The sequence below is a fragment of the Amia ocellicauda genome, chromosome 4 (genome assembly GCF_036373705.1).
Source record: "Amia ocellicauda isolate fAmiCal2 chromosome 4, fAmiCal2.hap1, whole genome shotgun sequence".
Lineage (NCBI taxonomy): Eukaryota > Metazoa > Chordata > Actinopteri > Amiiformes > Amiidae > Amia > Amia ocellicauda.
Window position 1 is genome coordinate 54,419,792 of NC_089853.1, and position 18,700 is coordinate 54,438,491.

Here is an 18,700-nt window from a genome sequence, read left to right on the forward strand (position 1 = left end):
GGGAAATAAGTATTTGACCCCTTCGACTTAGTACTTGGTGGCAAAACCTTTGTTGGCAATCACAGAGGTCAGACGTTTCTTGTAGTTGGCCACCAGGTTTGCACACATCTCAGGAGGGATTTTGTCCCACTCCTCTTTGCAGATCCTCTCCAAGTCATTAAGGTCTCGAGGCTGACGTTTGGCAACTCGAACCTTCAGCTCCCTCCACAGATTTTCTATGGGATTAAGGTCTGGAGACGGGCTAGGCCACTCCAGGACCTTAATGTGCTTCTTCTTGAGCCACTCCTTTGTTGCCTTGGCTGTGTGTTTTGGGTCATTGTCATGCTGGGATACCCATCCACAACCCATTTTCAATGCCCTGGCTGAGGGAAGGAGGTATTTTTTGTTTCTTCCATTTGCAAATAATCGCACCAACTCCCTTTAAGAGAGTGCTCCTAATCTCAGCTCTTTACCTGTATAAAAGAAATCTTGCTGATTGATAGGGGATCAAATACTTATTTCACTCATTAACATGCAAATCAATTTATAACTTTTTTGAAATGCGTTTTTCTGGATGTTGTTGTTGTTATTCTGTCTATCACTGTTAAAATACACCAACCATTAAAATTATAGACTGATAATTTCTTTGTCAGTGGGCAAACGTACAAAATCAGCAGGGGATCAAATACTTTTTTCCCTCACTGTAAGTTCCCTACTACGCTAGAAGAAAAAAAGATTTGTAAAACATTTTAAAATATTTAGATCTCACTTCCTTCTTGTTGAACACCAGAGGTATGCAAGTATGCCCCAATAATAACTTTAATATTGTACACAGAGTTGTATATCGTATACATTGAATGGAGTGTTTCGAATGCATTTCAAATTACACAATCAGACCATTTAAAAAATGTCACTTAGTGGAGAATGGTTTTAGCAGTAAAACTTGAGGCTAGATCGGTCCTAGTACAGAGTGGCAGGCAGATAACTCATGAGCTCAAGGTTAATGTTAAATTCCCCCTGCAGTATTTGAAGACTAAAATAAGAGATGCCTGTGCCTTTTGCAGTGTCAGAAACCTGCGGTGTCCTGCAACTGAAATTATATGTTCAGACACTTGCATTTGCAATCCAGTTTAAACAAAGTGTGTAACACTTGTTATAGAAAGTTTCCAACAATGTCTCCCTGGAAAGCCAATTCTCGATTTGTACCTGGTGAGGAGGTAGGTCTCCGGGGGGTGGGTGGAGGGGGTCGGGAAGGTCTCGGGGGCCGCAAGGGTTTGGAACCGCCCCCAGAGAGAGCGGGGGAACCCGTGCCGTTCACAGCCTTGCCGTTTGGTGTAGTGATGTCCTCAATGCTCTCGGCAGAGGGGGACGCGTCTCTCTTCGGCCTGCAACACAAAGCAGGAGAATCGGTCTGGGAATTCTGCACCCAAGAATCAAGGCTGCAATGCTCCACTAAAATACCCAGCTGTATAAATGGGTACAAATGTAAGTTGGCCTGGATAAATATAAATATAAATATAAAGATAGGGGAGCTTTCAAAACTTGGAAGTCACACACACACAAACAAAGCAAGCTGGCCTTAATTTCCCTTAATTCTAAACAGCAATTGCATGTAAATTTCTGTTTTTGAACTGCTGCTGTTTAGTACAGAGCATTACACCACATGTTTGGACTTCAGCAAAGTTCAGCAAAAGCATTTCCAGTACTTAGGAATCAAATAATTACTATTTTCCAGCATCATTTCAAGTTTTTCACAATTGCTACCAATTGACCTATAAAGAAACAATGATTCATACCTCACAACACAGTCACTGTTCTGCCGTGAATCCCCATTTGGAATTGTACCTAGAGAACAAAACAGAGATCTCTTAAGAAAAGCTGACGATGTAACCTATGGGAGGACAGCACAGCGCACACACACTGTCACACTCTATTCCAGTTCTGCCGCCAATATATCAAGAAAACTTTGCATGTTAGAAGCAATACATATTTAACTTAATTTAGTGAAAGAAGCAGCGACAGACAGGGAACACAGACAGAGTCAATCGCAGCTGGATGTTTTCGACTATACAGTCTTCTATTGGTAAGCTGTGGACTATAGAGTGAAGGACTACATGATAAAAATGTATAAAGCTAGGAAAGCTTTACAGTTTCATATGAATCTAATTATTAACAGTGACCATGAAGATTGCTTTAAAATAACAATTCTTTCACCAACACAACAAGATGTTGGACTCATGGTATGAATCTATTGACTTTTACCTTCAAGATGAAGAGTGTCCTTTGTGATGATGCCCAATTGTTATATAAACTGGAGGGTGCAGGCTAAAGATTAGAAATTGTAGCACTAATGTAGATGTCTAAAGCACATTTGCAAAAATGTTTTAAAAGCTTAGCAACTGGTTCTGAATAAGTGGGAGTATTTTATTGTGGTATTTCAAGGGAAGCATATTATGAATCAGTCGGTGCTAATCTGGTAACTCAAGAGAGCTGACCAACCATGGAAGCCGCACTCACACTCAAACAGTTTTCATAGAAGCACTGATGCTGATAAATAATACATTTATATTCAGGGAATCAGTACGTTTAATTAAAATCAAAGAATAACAAATCAAAAGGCCCGCAATGAATGAATGAATGCTGCACACTGCTTGCAGGGGTCATACTGACAATCTAGATGTAGACAGAATCTGCCCACAAAAATCACATTGGTTACGGAGTGAGATTTACGTTCAAACCCAGAGCAAAGTCCTTTCATTCTCCTATCACTGTTATAACTTGATTGAAGTGTAGTCGATTTCCAAAAAATAGTCTTTTGACAGGGGTCTGTCTGTTTTGAATGCTCTGGAGACAAGCTGCCCTACCATTGATTGGGGACCATTTAAATGTCCTTAGCTTAGAAAAGGTCTAAAACACAATAAGAGTGTCTAGGGAATAAAAATCAGGAAACTGTGTTAGTGTCGAGCAACTCAGATTGATGTTTTGCTTTTGCCCATTTTTCCATTTTCCGTTTTACTTTTGTTAAGCATTAACAAACGTTTTCATAATGTGTTGCAAATTTAACAGAGACCTAAATGCCCGGATGCAGCACAGCAATCTGGGCTTTGCAAAACAATCTGAAAACCAGTTCAAAGACTACTTGCACTGTTTCTGTACGTGAGAATTGTCTGACATATGACTGTCTAAAGAAATGCTTGGATGATTCTGTGTTACTTGGCAGGAAAATGTCAATCAATAAAATAAAATATATAATTAAAATCAATACAATTACAATCCTTTTCAATTTCACTCACTCAGACTGTTCATGTCCACAGATGCAAACATTTCTGGATCCACTTGCAGCCCATCCAGGCAGACCGACAAGTCTCCCACCACATCAGTCTGGTCTTTATCGCTGCAGAGCTGCAATGTCTGCACAACCTCGGAGACTGAGACAAGAGAGAGAGATGTGAAGAAACAGAACTCAGAAGGCAATAACTCCTGTCCCCTGCATACACACTGCCCCTTGACTGGATTTACAATTTCAAGACAAGTTCTAATATTGATACTAAAAAACAAACTTAAAAGAAAACAAGCCACACAATACCTGCATTAATTATAAATGATGGACCAATCTGAACTCACACTAGCCATGCTGTACCACGACGTAAACAGAAAAGTTGTTTTGTATGTAGGATTCAACTTACATTGGTAGATTATTTTGGCTTGAATGCTTGGTTGTTGTTGTTTTGTGGAGTACACTCAATGCATTTGGGGAAAAGGATTGGATGGTCAAGTGATTCAAGTCACATGTTCAATAAGCAACTTTTAAAGAGGAGATGGAATAAAAGAATGAACTCTTTGTACTCATAGGAAATCCAGTAGACTTATTTGCTTACTCCACTTAGTCCCATGCAATGTAATGTCTATGACCTTATACCTCAGGAATAGGACATACATTCACCAGATGTTCTGCACAATCATTACTAAATCACAGTTCAAAGACAAATTAAGCCAGGGGCAGGTATGACAATAACGAGGAAAACAATTAGAAGGAAAACAAAACAAAAAAAAAAGACCTGAGGCTTCCAGAACAACCTGCTCAAAGGCAACGCCAACTTAAATTATAATGCCTACTTGTTCTTTGACGTTAACTGTTCAGAGCTTTGATTGGCCCCATAGTGAAAGCATAGCCATTTCAGGATAGCCAAAACTGAACTAACCAAAATGAAGAAAAAGAAGTGTAACACCTGTGGCATGTCTAGTGTGGCCGCATGAAGAAAAAGTGCAAAGTCACTTGCCCATATATATCTAAATCTTTATCTGACAGGTGGCAAAAGCATTCCTGTTGACTCATTTGTATTGTAAGAGCGGAACGTAGAAAGGAAGGAAAAGTTCTCTACACGGACAAGTCAACACGGTGACTTGGTGAACACATGCAAAAAGAGGGGATTTAGGTTATAAATGCAGTCTGAATTATCTGGTGTTGCCATTACTGACATTCCATGGTGGAGGTACTTGAACAAAACAATACAGTACGCTTCTAAAACTAATCCAGCCAAATGTCTCGCATACACAGACCTCGTGAGGCCACAGCAGGCAAACACTCACTTTTCATATTGTTGGACTTCAAGGTTTCACTGACATCCAATGTGGCCATTCCTAATAAAACATCAGACTTTAGGGTTTGATGACTCCAGACCCGAAAGATTAACTTACTGAAGGGGGTCACGATGCTGTGAAAGAGGAAGAACAAAGCATATCAGCAATACGTGGAAGCCTCAATTTTCAGCTGCCGTCAAGGCATATGAGAATAAAGCATAATCACTCAGAGAGACACTGATTGCATAGAGATATTGATTCCAGCCTGAGTGCTTGGAAAGAATAGGATCTTTTATCATCCATTTAAGTCAGTAGTGGAAAACAAAGAACGTTGCTGAGATTCCTCCCGTTTTATTTTTTGTAATGGCCCGGACTGAACGCAAATCAAAAGAATGCAAGATTTTGTTTTCAGTCCAATCATTAACATGTGCTGCAGGTGCAGCAACTGTTCAGACTTGTTTTCCCTGTCAGGGATTTGGGCCAACTTTTGGGAGTCATACATGTGTCACCACTGACAGATGACTTCCTGATATTATACATTTTTTATGGCTATCCCTGCCAAACCATGGCCTTTTGTATTGCAGACACTGACATGAAATAACACTTGTATCTAAGTTTTGCTTGACAATTCAATCTATCCGTCCTATTGCCCCCTGTAAGGAAGTGAGCAGACAGATTTGTGGCGGTGACTATCAAACTGATATGGCAACGCTCTTTACACATGAAACTGACTCCTGGATTTGATACTCTGTAAGCTACTATATTAAGCATGTGAAGGGGGACTTACATAAGTGCAGGAAAGTGCCTAATAGGAGCTGATCATGTACTAAAGCTTAAGTTAACCCAACTTACACAGTGAGAGGCTGTTTCCATTTGGGGCTATTAGTGTTGTTGCATTTCTCAGTTTTCTTTGACTGCCCATCCACTGCAACCTCCACATAAGGACTTGGCCCAAACCAGTTCTTTTTGTTTTCCTTCAACTTTGCAGACAGTACTGTTGGGAAGGAATAGAAAAGGAAGAAAAGACAGAAAAAAAAAATACATAATTGTAGAGCAAATAACAAATAACAACCCATAATCTGGTTGTTCTGACAAATATTTGTCATCTCAAGAACCGAAATGTCAACAAAGAGTAAACAAGTCAGCAGTTCTTCCAAACACTTTCACTCCAAGACAATCAACCACTTTGAATTTGGTCGAAAGTGACACTCACAGTGGTAAAATCAGTAGTAAATACTGTAATAATTATGGAAATTATATAAATGATTAAAAAAATAAAACACAGATATTAACAGATTGATGACTTTCCATCATTTCAATTCCAGATTTTAATACGAGTGAGGGAAAACAAAAGATAATAGTTAATTGGGCATCACAATCTTTCATCCACAGTGTAATTCAGGAGTTAGCGAAAACATACAGCAGGCAATAATGTTTGGTGAGGTTACACAAAAAATGTATATCTAAATGGTGACCATAACAGTCAACACACACTTTCACTAACTCCCTGAGGGAAGTAAAAGATATTTGACAGGTGATGCTTGTTTGTTTTTTATGTTAAATGCACTCTCCTCCAAGGGAAAAGAGAAAACAAGAAGACCTTTTGCAATCTCATAAAATTAAAAAATAATTTACAATTTACTGAATGGACAGAGCAGTGTTTAAGTGTTTTGGCTTCACTGGTGACAGAAGGCACTTGCAGATCAGCTAAATCTTCAAACAGCATCTGCAAAAGCCATTGGGATCTCTGACTCCAGTCACTTCCTTTTGGGAGACTTTAGCTTTTGAAAATTCAGGCAATTTCACTATAGTAGTATCAAATCTACTACCAGGTAAATCTAGGATTTGCATGTGCAGTAGAGAGCTGTGTTAGAAGAACAAAAAATAAATGGGGCCCAACTGTGCATTGGGAACCAGGAAGCATAGTTGTATGGTTATTTTTTTGCTTATTATTTTACCAGTGTAAAATATTCTTCCAATATACAATCCTGGCTATCAACAAATATCATACAAGGCGTGTGCACCTGTCGTTTATGCGTTTTGGCAGCAAGCAAAAGACGACTAACTGCAAACATGAAGTTGTTGTTTTGTAATTGGAAACCCACCAATGATCTGAAGCTGGGCCTTCATGGTAAATCCATTGACAGGGCCTGTTCGGGCAGTGCTACAGGCCATAGCATAGGGCTGGGTGATCAACCTGGAACACAGAGAGAGGAAGGAAATATTAGAGAAAAACACAAACAAATCAAAATGTTCATCCTGAGGGTGAGGACCTAATCTTGCTTTGTCAAAAATGTTGCCAAATGGACTTCACACTTTAATCCCATTAACTGTAACCGTTTTGAAACTGTGTGAAGTGGAAAGCTTACCTGCTGAGGACAGCATTGTGGTGAACTACCTAAATACCAACCGCAATTGCTGGGTTTGCTCATTACAGGTTGTGTTCGCAACAGAATTCCAGGTTTCAATTGGAGGGCTGTTTATTCTAGGTTACCATGACTGATACCGCCGGTCAAAAATGCCCTTAAGGCAGGAAAACAAAAGCAGGACTTAGTTAAGAGGGTAGACTGCCTAGGGGTAAGCTGACTTTTATTTTTGGAAGAGATCATTTTTATAGAAAGTGTATAACCCATTAACATTTCATAAACTTGTCATACAAAAACAAGCAAACCAAAAAAATCTCCACATCCTGTTATGTACTGTAGTGTTTGCAAAACACCACTCTCTGCACTGGTAACATGGTTTTATTATCATCTACCTTGGCCAATAAGCTGGAGTAATGAATTTGGTAATGTTATCATGCAGCAATTGGTCTGACAAAAGGCGGCCAGCACAGAGGGTCAATGTATGCACACGTTTGTAACAAAACTGAATTTGGGGAATGCTACAAGACTATGGTTGTCTACTTGCATCAAAAAAACTGTGTAAAACTAAACCTTAGGCAAAGGACATTACATCTGTGGAAAGGAGCAAACTCCTGGGAGCAAATTGTGGTGCCTTGCTAACAGAATTTGAGATGTTGAGAAGCTGTATTTTTAGAGATTCACTGATTTGTTTCTGCTGGGCCAATACAAAAGATTTTTCCACACAAAACTGGTTAATCAGGTCATCACCAGTTCTGTTGCTATGAAACTGGAGGCTGAAAGAATGCCGCTTTGGTTTCTGTAGGACCCACTGCCATGGTCGACCTCAAGTGACCATCTCATTAAAATGGTAACAATAGGAGAGCACTTGGCCAGAGAGAAGCTGTGTAACTAGCAGGGTGTTCAAGAGCAAACCTATGCTGTTCTTATTTTCACCAGAACAATTCTATGCCCAACACATAGCATATTCTTACCACAGGAAACATGAGAGAAACAAAAAACATGGCGTTGCAAACATCATTTAAAACATTCACACAGAACTGTGTTTGCAAACTTTCAGTCATACCAACCAGAACATGATAATGTTTGGTCATTTTGAATGTGTTGAGAAGCTTATATTTCCTGTGCATTTATTTGCTCCAATGTCTCAATAGCTTACATACGTGAAGGATTAAATCCATGTTGGAAAGAGTGAATGCCTCATATGAGCAGATTTAATTGGTTTATAAGCCCAAGGCAGGGATTAAACAAATAAAAGCGATTTCAGCTGAAAAGTCATTCTAATGTAGTTAAGTCTGCATTCGGAAGATTCAAACTGTAACCATTAAAATTGAAATAGTTGATATGCCTTGCTTGCCCGAGGATTGAAGACTTTCTAAAGAGTTTTACACTGAATCACGTTGTAACAAAAACGCATCCTGTAAAAGCTGTTTCTTATAATCAAACTACTTATTTTCCACTCTACGCTCAATTCATTACTTTCACCTTTGCAGGGATCTTAACAATAGTTTTACCAAGGTATCAAAAACCACACTGGATCTTATTAAAAGAAGGGGTCCCTTATAACACATCCTGGTCCTCATTACAGAGTTTTCCACACTAAAAATAATAATTTAAAAGATTTAGAAGTTCTTGAGATAGTACACACAATTCTAACAAGGAAATACATGTTTCTCCGCAAGTAACATTCAACCGGACATGTCTGAAGAAAACTAAATACCTTAGACATTCCATTCCAAATCCTGCCTACAGATGGACCATTACTGCAACTGCCCTCTGCTTTCCAGAAATGTATTACACAATCTCTCGAAAATGAAGATAAAGAGAAAAATGGTCATGCTGATGAAAGCAAAAAAAGCAAAAGGATAATGATCTGTTATATTATGGATATATTCATCATTTGCATTACTAATGTATTTCTTCACAATCTAGATTTACTTTGCATTACTACAAAATGCTTTCATCTGCTTTTAACAGTTGTACATAATATATGATCCACACACATACAGACAAACACACACACACACAACTGCAGAATAAACTTTCACTTATATTACATCTATGTTAATAATTAATTGCTGTGTTTATCACAAAGCCTACCAATAGGTATACTTGGCAGTAAAGGCTGTAAATGACTAGCTGGTGTATAACTAATCTGCAGAGTGCAATAAAGACTCTGAACCCAAAAATGATGGCCAAATCTCACCCCCACCCCCTGCCCAATGTGCCAAAATTTACACCCTTCTAAATAAAAAAATAAAAAACAAAATTCAGATCTAGACTAGCACACAATAAGACTACACCTTAACCATTTGATTCCATTGATGGACTGCACTTGAGATAGTGTGTGTTATTTGTAATTTAGGTCTTGTATGGCGTTTTCCCCTAGTTTGTGATGGTGAATCTACCCTTCTGTTTTTACAATGCACCAGCAGCCAATGCTTCCTCTTGAATGTCAATCAAAACCACGTGGGTTTCAGGACTCTGAAAAAGGTGCGAGAATCAGTGGCTGAGAAAATCAAAATCACCCTAAAATTCTATTATTTGTATGACATCTGAATATTAGAGATCAAACAAAAACCCACAGACACTTAGATGGGTGGTCAAAATCTTATGTGCACTGCTCACTTGTTACCAGACTCAACCTTAGGTGATCTAATGTGAAGTGATCAATACATATATCCCACAAGTTTTCACAATCAGTAATTGATTTGTGATGCAGCACAAAGTGTTCCTGTAAAGGAGCAATACAGCTAACTCTGGCGAGAAAGTGCAGCAACAGCATGGCAAGCCCTCCCCTCCTCTCTTTTAAATCTCAGGATCCGAGTATAAGATTAACAGCTTAGCAGAGACTGGATTCTTTTTGGTTCTCATGCTTTCGGCTCTCATCCATCGATCATTATCGTTTTTTAACCACTAACTGTGGTATCACCACATTCTTCTCCAAACTGGTGCAGTTTCCCTGATTAATTTATTTATCATTTCAGTGTTTAAGTGGACTCCTGAAGCCATTCTGACATGCTGGGCTAGATAGTCACTTAATAAAACAGCAACTGGCTGCCAGCTCTATTTCGAGCTCAGCATTAGGGTTTAGGGAACTGTTCTTTAAAGCCTATTCGGGAATGGTTACTCTGAGGGAACACAATGTGCTGACACTTATCCAAGCTATTCTACAACTACTCCTAGAAAGGAACATCAGTGAGCAGAAAATTCAATTTAATTCAATTCAAAATTCACACCTTTCAATATTGCATTATTTTTCATAATTCCCATTATTGAAAGCAATTGACCAGGACCCATACAGTCATCAACCCTATTGATTTGATTATTCATAGGATGTCAGAACTTTTCAATGACTTCTTCAATTCTCACACAATGTTGCGGAGGGTAATGTTTTCCCGTAACAGGTTTGCTCGTTAAATAACTGGCGATGATCACTTGGTTTCATGGTGTCAGATGGCACCAGAATTTTGGAAATAGAAAACAATTATCTATTTCCAGCACAGAACTGCAAAAATGTATTTCAACCCAGCTTTGAAACTCGATCCCACTGTTACGATAGCTAGATTCCCGCAGATGTAATCAATGGGTGTGTATAATGCTCTAAGATGAGTCAAGGTTTGTACTAGACCCCCCCCACCCCTGCCTTGAGGTGGTTGTGTTAAGGTGTGGCAAAGTGGAAGAACATTATCAGCCTTCTGTAGTGGTTGATATGGGACAGCACCCGTACTCAGCAGTACTGATCTCTGAAATGGTCTGGCCCACATGAGCCCAGACCGTCATCTTCAGCAGCATCCTCCACCACACAAAGTACAGGAGATGTACCTGGCCCTTCAAAGCACTGGATTGCTAATGCAGTTGCAAATCTTGCATTCCTGCTCACTGGAGACCAGGATTTTAAACACAAAAGTAAATAATGACTTGTTACCCTAGGTGAACAAATTAAAAATATGAGAGCTAGAGACTTCCTTGCCAAATGTTTAAAGATTTCAGAAGGTTACCTGTAATGTCATTCTTACTCAGAGAACTGAACCAAGACTTATTTTGCTCTAGTTTGATGGGTTTCTTTTTCTTCTCAACATGTTGAGCATATGGACAACTTTCAAGAAATGATCAGTGCTAAAGTTTAATTACTGTGAAATTCAATAGATTTGAGTGCCCAACAATAAGACTCAGTGGGATCCACAAGTTAAAGAAACGATAACCACCACTACCTCCACCTCGACAACAGCTGCACAAGGAGATAAACTACAGACAGAGGTTATCAGAGTCAAATTACCAGAATTCAAAGTGAAATGATTCTTGGCCTATTATTATTAATACAATGAGGGCAACTGAACAAATATCCCACTTTAATTTGATAAAAACATTCCATACAAAGTAAAGAAAAAACTATGAAGTAGATTGCCTTATCTTTCAGAATAATGTGGTAGAAATAAATCATTTTCAGACAGTTCCATATTTCACCCACAAGTTTATTTTAAGGTAAAATTGTTTTATATTAATAAGGCCAAATTCTCTCTTATATTTTATGCTCACAATGAGACACACACCAAGCAAGGTTTTGCCCTCAGCAACAATACCTTAATATGCAACATCTTCAATAAAGCTTTTAAGATTGTAATGCACTTACACTTTTGTTGGTTGGCTATCAAAATAGGTGATCATTAATTTCTTTGTTGTAAGACACAGAATTTTGTCACTTCAAAAGAGTGTCCTCCATGCAGGTTTATTTTGCTTCTGCAGCATAAACAAAGAAAGCACCTTGATTTTGCACTGAGATGAAACAAGAAGCCATTATTCCTGCAGACATTGACTGGTCAGTGGCATATCTACCATGTACCAATTATAAACATCATAACCAGAAACAAAATCAAGATTCCTTTCTTTGAAATATATTTACCCAACCTAAACAAATGGTTTTAAATACTTCAAAAATAAAAGAAAGAAAAGTAGTTGGATACAAAGCAAAAGTACATGATAAAATTGCTTGAAGCTGCTTTGTTTATTCATTCGTTTGTCGTCCTATTTTTTTTTTTTAATTGCTTTCTTCACTTCGCAGAGGCTGCAATTTACTTCACTGTCAAAGAGAGCCTCCAAAACAAGTGACAGCTATTCAGTGCAATTATCAGCAATGCAGTGATCTTTCCAAGTGTGATTACACCCGAGAGGAAGAGGTCACAATCCTGCATCAGACACAATAATGTACTCACTCTATAACTGTCTTTTACTCTTGCAAGAATTGAGAAAGTTTGGAGTTGTCGTCCACTTCTGCTTGAAACATTCACTGCACGGCTACAGATGATCACCCCCAGTTCTTGTTTTTAAAGATGTATTGCAATTAAAAACACTTATCAGCAAATTCCAAACACTACAAACCTAAAACACAAAGTATAGAAACACATTTATTTCAAACGACTTTAGAAAATAATGATTTGAACGAATACATTTGTTTCAAATTACCTATTTAATGTCGGGAAGAGAATAAAATATAAAAACATTAAATCTTGAGATACATGTATATGAAGAGGTCGAGTCCCTATCTGCGCACTCAGAGGGTGGAACCACATGGAACTCAGCTCTACTCAGAGTAACTATTCTGGTTTTTACACTTTGGTTTCGCACTTATTAAGCACACATTGTGATGACACTCAATACCAGGAAGAAGCAGTCCTGTTTTTTAAAAGACAAGAAAATGAGAAAAGATCACGTGACAGGTGGATTTTGAATCATTTTAGGTACTTCTGCACTCCATTATACAATCTCTCCTCCCACACAAATACTGCTTCCTATTTAAGACTCAGTGTGGATGATTAGGCCTAATTCTCCAGTATAACTAAAACTGAAATGTAGTCTAATCTATTTTTATTTTTTTCCCCCTCAAGTAGCATTCCTATTTTTTTTTCAATAGTCTTCAATAAGGCGGTGAAACCATTTTCTCTACATTCCAAAGACTTGTTTGACAAGGTTCACTTATTACAAATATTGTAGTTAATATGGGGCTACTTATAAGGAACATAATTTTATATGCAGTTTGTGAAAGTAGACCAATTCTAATCAGACCCTGCACTCCCAGCTCTTGAACCTGAAGTACAACGATAATATTTAAAGAGTACAAAAAGAAACAACAGAAAAATGTATTTTGTGATCAACATGTTTCCCCCCCACTTGACTTCAAGTGCTCTTTCACCCGTTTCGCTTTTAGTGTATTTTAGTGTCCGAGAGTACTTTCTATTTAACATGGATTTCTGCGAAGATAGTGTTTTACATTCTAACTGTTCCAGCAAAAATACCTTGTGCAAAGACTTCTCACACCTGAACTAGAGAAAATGACTTGGCACAGCAAATTACTGTGAGAAACGGCTTTAAGTATGCAATGCTTCTCAAAGGACTTTGGAGAGTTTTGTGAAGCACATTTCCTTTCCCAGCTTTCTTCCTAGCAGTTTATTCAGTAGCTATTTTTAGCAGAGAAGGTACTGAGCAAGAGTGGGGAATCTAATCCAGCCACACAGAATCACACTGAACACATTTAACAGTGCATGCAACAAGTACAGATGGAAACAGTTCAAATACATCATGAGCTACTATCTACCAGTCTACTAGATCAGAATAAATAACTAGTTAGATGCTAAATTACATTTGAAAAAGTTATTTTTTAAATGCATAAATGCACTGAATTTCACAACTTGAGTGTTTATTTGCATGCATTTAAAGCACGGATTCTAGGTTAAGGGTTTCAATTACATTAGGTCTTCTTTCACGGCATCCGTTTCACAAATTCACAAACAACTGGAGGACTACAAATGTGTCAACAAAAGCACACGAGTTGGTGGAGGGGTTGGGTGCTTGCTAGAAAAAGCAAGTTCAAAGCTGCTCACAGGGGATCTTGTACTGTAAATAAAGCACTGTGGCATACCTAGAAGAATTCATGTCAAAGGAAACCTAGGTCTAATCTATTTTCCAAGTCAATCAATCTACTTGCCACGAAAAACATGTTGTAGACAGGTTGCAAGAACACTAGTGGAAGCTATTTAGTTAGCTATGCCGATGCAATGTGTGGATGTATACGTTTTATTGTTTGTATACATACGCTGACAATTCGTCCAGTTACATATAACGTGTCTTCCTTTACATAAACACGTTGTTTTCGTTGGCAGGAATGGTCGGGCGCAGACGTCAGGGATCAGAAGGTAAATACAACATTGTAGACAGCTGTTCTTGATGTCCCTATAATCTATACAAAACAAACGATCAAAATAAAATATACCCATAAAATAACAATGAAGTTCACTAGCAAGAGATCCTTCAAAGTACTCAACCCTAATCATTCAATTAGGAGCACTTACAAACCATGCAGTCCTACAAGAGGGACTTTGGACTTGATCTGATGCAACGCAGTCCCAGACAGTAGCTGCGTGTCTTGTGTGATTTTGTGACACATCTAAGTGAGAGAGGAAAGGGGTTTTCTTATCAGACAGAAAACCAGAAACCCAATTCTTCAAAGCAGCAACAACAACACGGCACAAAAGGGCTCCTTTCTCCCGGCTCGTCTCACCGCGGAGTCGCAGGACACTGCCAGTGCTGTAGACAGTGTGGCAGCCCACAGACTGGGCACAAGGATTTAAAATAATGCAGATCGTGTGACGATGCCAATTCAGATTGGACTTGGCTGGCATCGCTAACCCCGTGCGGACACTTGAGAGTTACTCCAACATACAATAAGCCGACGATAGCGACAGAGCAGACATCCGTCGGCTGGCGAAAGCCATCTTAATGGGAGCCTTTAAGTGCCTGATGGGAATGATTCTCTCTTACCCGTGTCAATGTGGCGCTGTTGTCAACGTGGTATATCCGTGCCGTTTCCCGAAGTCCGATGTCCTGTTTGTTTTGGTTTCCACTCCAGTTCACTCCTAGCAAGAAACTTCCACCATCTTCGTAACCTTCTCACGTGACAGCACGCAAGGTGACGCGCCCTTACGCACGACGTGACGCGCCCGGCCGCTAACGCACCCCAGCCGCACGCAGATCGCTGTGCGCCATCTGATTGGACACTGACAGCGAGGCCGCACCTCAATCTTTCCGAGACGCGCTCGAGCAGGTTTCCCCGTCAGCTGCAGGAGTGGTGCGTGTCACGTGATTTGCAGGAATGTCCCTGACGGGACAGAAACGTATTTTCATAAAGGCTTTCCTCTTAACAGTGTTTTTTTTTTTCCGTTGGGCTAAACGGATTTGTTAAGATGCCTATAAACAAATGTATTGAATTTATTTTGAATAAAATGTGATCAAGTATTTTCACGCATTACCTTGCAATATCAGCAAATTCTCATGAGTTTGTGTTTACTTTTTGTTCAACAGAAATCCCAAACCAAATGAACATATATATTTTTTAAATTATGGTAGAAATGTGTGATCCTCATATTGTTCATATGCCCAGATTGGCCCCTTTTGGTATATTTTAGATATATGATATATTTTAAATATATTTTAGACTGTAATGCATGTATTTGTTTTATAGGTTACAAATAATATGATCATTTCTAAATATATTTTCATCCTATAAAATAAATATTGTAGCGATCTGGAATCCTTTGAGATGTTAATTGTAGGGACGGTGGTGTTGTTCCTGTGTGTGTCTGCCTGTGTCCGTCAGTTCTGTGCCTGGTCAACGGCAGGAAGACAAAAAATAGACAGAGTAGTTTTGTGTTTGGAAAGGTGGCATTGCTCTGGGGAGAAATACTTGTGTTGCATCACTCTCTCTCGCTCTCATTATTTTTTGTTTTCCATAGCCAGCAAATCCAGCCAGCGACAATGTGACTATATATATATATTTGTACCATATTCAAAACATACACGTCTTCCATCTGAGCTAGGCCTGCTAACCTTGCTGTGCTGTGGCCCTTTTAAGATCAAAGTTGCAGTCCTAATGGGACATCAACCTTGAGGTCAGGAGCAGAAAAATGGTCTAAGAAAAACACTAGCTTCAGAAAAATGACTGAAAAGCCTTTCACTAGGAGAAGGTATTTACTAAAACACAAGCATTTTTTTTAATGGTCTACAGTTCATTCTCAAAATGTCTAAAGAAAAATCCTGCAGTATGCAAATTTTGATTTTCAGGGGAATCAGGGAAACAAAGAACAGTATCACTTCCAGCTGCTGTTCTTTGTCCAGAAAACATTGTATGTTGAGAGGAGATCCATTCCTCCCAGTTGTACATCAGCCTGCACTCTCATTACAATGAACCTGACTGAACTGTTCCTGTACTGACATTCTGACCTTGACAACCACATAATTATAAACACTACTCAACAAAACAGCTGTGAAATGAAGATTAAGGAGCAATGACACGGCACTATGACACAAACAGATTGTAAGTGCAGAAATATGACTGCATGGAGCATCACTGGGACTGTAGACACAGAATGATCAGAAGCAAGAGGATGCTTCAATCGCTATGGCAACCACAGTAATGCTCCATCATTTCTATTCATTATTATTACTGAGCATTTCCCTGTGGACTAAAACAGCTACAAGGAGACTACACTATTTAACACACAACACATGACTGATCATATAACATTTTAAATACATCAAATTGGTTTAATTAATCAAACCCTTTACACAATAGTTTCAAAGGTCAATCTACCTGTTAAAACAGTAGACACACTATCAGCCATCATTTGATTCTTTTTTTTTCTACTTAAATAAAAGTAATGAACCAAACCAGACAATTCTTATATATGTATACATTTGCCTGTGATAACTGTAAATCTTTCTTTTTTTCTTGTTCCACAGGTAACACTTTGGATGTGAGCAAATGGTCTCCTAAGAACAATTTTCTACAAAAAAGACATGGAGAAAATTGTAATAAATTGAACTATACTCTGGCAAACACTTTAGGCCAGCCCCTGTATGAAGCTCTATTAGATTTATTAAATCCCAAATAAGTGTGTAATTGTTCCCTCCTCACAAGTGAACAATCATAGCCTACTAGATCTACATCCAGAATTCAAATGATATCCATCAATGCCATTTGTAGGACAAATTCCTTTAAGAGGTAACAATTGAGTTAATTTGGGAAAACAGTGAAACATCCTAATCTATCCCCAATTTCATTTTGGGAAACAGACATTTGTAGACAATTGCGAACCAAAACAAATCAAGGCTTCACTAAGTGGGGGAACATATCCATACGCCTTGTCAACTAATTTAATTTAATTTGTTTTAATCAAGCTCCACTTCAGGTTAATTCCTCTGGAACTTCCAAGTACATCACTTGACTATCAGTCTGATTAAACAGGCAAAACAAGATAATATTGAAAAATGTATCAACCTATTAGCAAATATTTTAGCTACAGTAATTAAAATGCAGACTTTCTACAGTAAATACATCCAATTAAGCAATTAAGACATTTCAATAAAGTAATTGAGAGGTCACCTGCAAGAGAAAATGATCAGATCCTGTGCCCCTCAAGAAACTGGATTTGAGTCCCAGAAGTACAGAGACAATGACCAATGTTCTACCCTGCACAAAAGCAAGGACACACACATCAAAGTGAAGATAGACATGCAGAACCATGAGAGTTCACTGTAATGGAGCCAGCTGGCCCTGTGCCTGACTTGAATGCAATCGAGGAGTGCAAGCCAGAGAGATTAGTAGTATCTGTTATTATTCAATATCTACCCATAGAACTAAAGGACATCTTGCTTCAGTGAAGGATTCTCTTCATTATCACTGCTATAAATGCTACACTTCTCTGCTAAGTATATTGGCTCATCAGTTGTTAGCACTGCTGTGTTAATTATTATAATGACACCAACACCTTATTGAACCTGAGCTAATACATAACAGCAATTAACAAGGGACTACTTAGATTTATTCCATCTGTCCTATTATAAATAATTTCACTTCAGTTATTATCCAAGCCTGCCATCATCCCTATTACTTAATCACTGATCAATAAATTGTTCCACCAAGGAACTCCCCAATTTTCTGAATCTCAAAAACTAGCAACTGCTTGCTTAATGTGCAATTACCATACTATTGTGCTAAAAACGTTACAGCTTAAGAAGCATTTAGACATTTATTGTAATTAATAATAATATTAATTATTAATGATTAATTATTATTACATTTACATAACAATGCATGCATGCTAGTTTGATCAATGCCAGCACCAGTTTTTAATATTTATTTATTCTTGATGTCAGCCACCATAATTAGGAGGGAAGCTTTTAAGTCAACTTTTATAATATTATAAAAGGTAATCCAATATTTTAAAAAATATGTACTACTTTTCTATTGCGTGCTTTCAGAAAGGTGGCATCTTAATTGTTAATAACATACACGGAGTACTAAACTAATCAATCAATAAATAATCAATTCGAACCCACATTTTACAATTTCAGGATCAAAATGTAATCTAAAAACTAATACGTAATAGCCAGCAGGTGGTGCTGTCGACATGGTTAAAGGAGATGAAAAGCAGAGCGAATCCCCTTCCTCGAATAAAATGCATTCCTTAGATATTTAATAGTGTATGTTGCATTATCCTATATTACAGTGATGGAAGTTTTCTGCAATTTTAAAAATGTAACACATAGATACAATTGTGTTAAATGGTTGAAATTAGGTTAAACATGAAAACAGAAGAAGAAGAAGAAGAAGAAGAAGAAGAAGAAGAAGAAGAAGAAGAAGAAGGTGGAGGCACCAACAAAAAGAAAAAGAAAAGAAAGCAGCCCCGGCGCGGCCGCAGCTCTGCAGGGTTGCAGCTCTACAG

General features: G+C 38.3%; 1 protein-coding gene across 1 annotated transcript in view; it reads right to left on the minus strand.

Annotated features, from left to right (window-relative positions):
- The window catches only part of itcha (itchy E3 ubiquitin protein ligase a), a 36,102-nt gene extending 21,204 nt beyond the window's left edge, over nucleotides 1–14,898 (minus strand). The window contains exons 1-7 of the mRNA XM_066702773.1: nucleotides 14,739–14,898; nucleotides 6,666–6,757; nucleotides 5,413–5,554; nucleotides 4,570–4,694; nucleotides 3,273–3,407; nucleotides 1,776–1,824; nucleotides 1,186–1,364 (exon numbers count right to left, since the gene is read on the minus strand). Coding sequence (XP_066558870.1) covers nucleotides 1,186–1,364; nucleotides 1,776–1,824; nucleotides 3,273–3,407; nucleotides 4,570–4,694; nucleotides 5,413–5,554; nucleotides 6,666–6,735 — 700 coding nt within the window. The 5' untranslated portion in view covers nucleotides 6,736–6,757; nucleotides 14,739–14,898. The remainder of the gene's footprint in view (nucleotides 1–1,185; nucleotides 1,365–1,775; nucleotides 1,825–3,272; nucleotides 3,408–4,569; nucleotides 4,695–5,412; nucleotides 5,555–6,665; nucleotides 6,758–14,738) is intronic.
- Nucleotides 14,899–18,700: the final 3,802 nt, after the last annotated feature.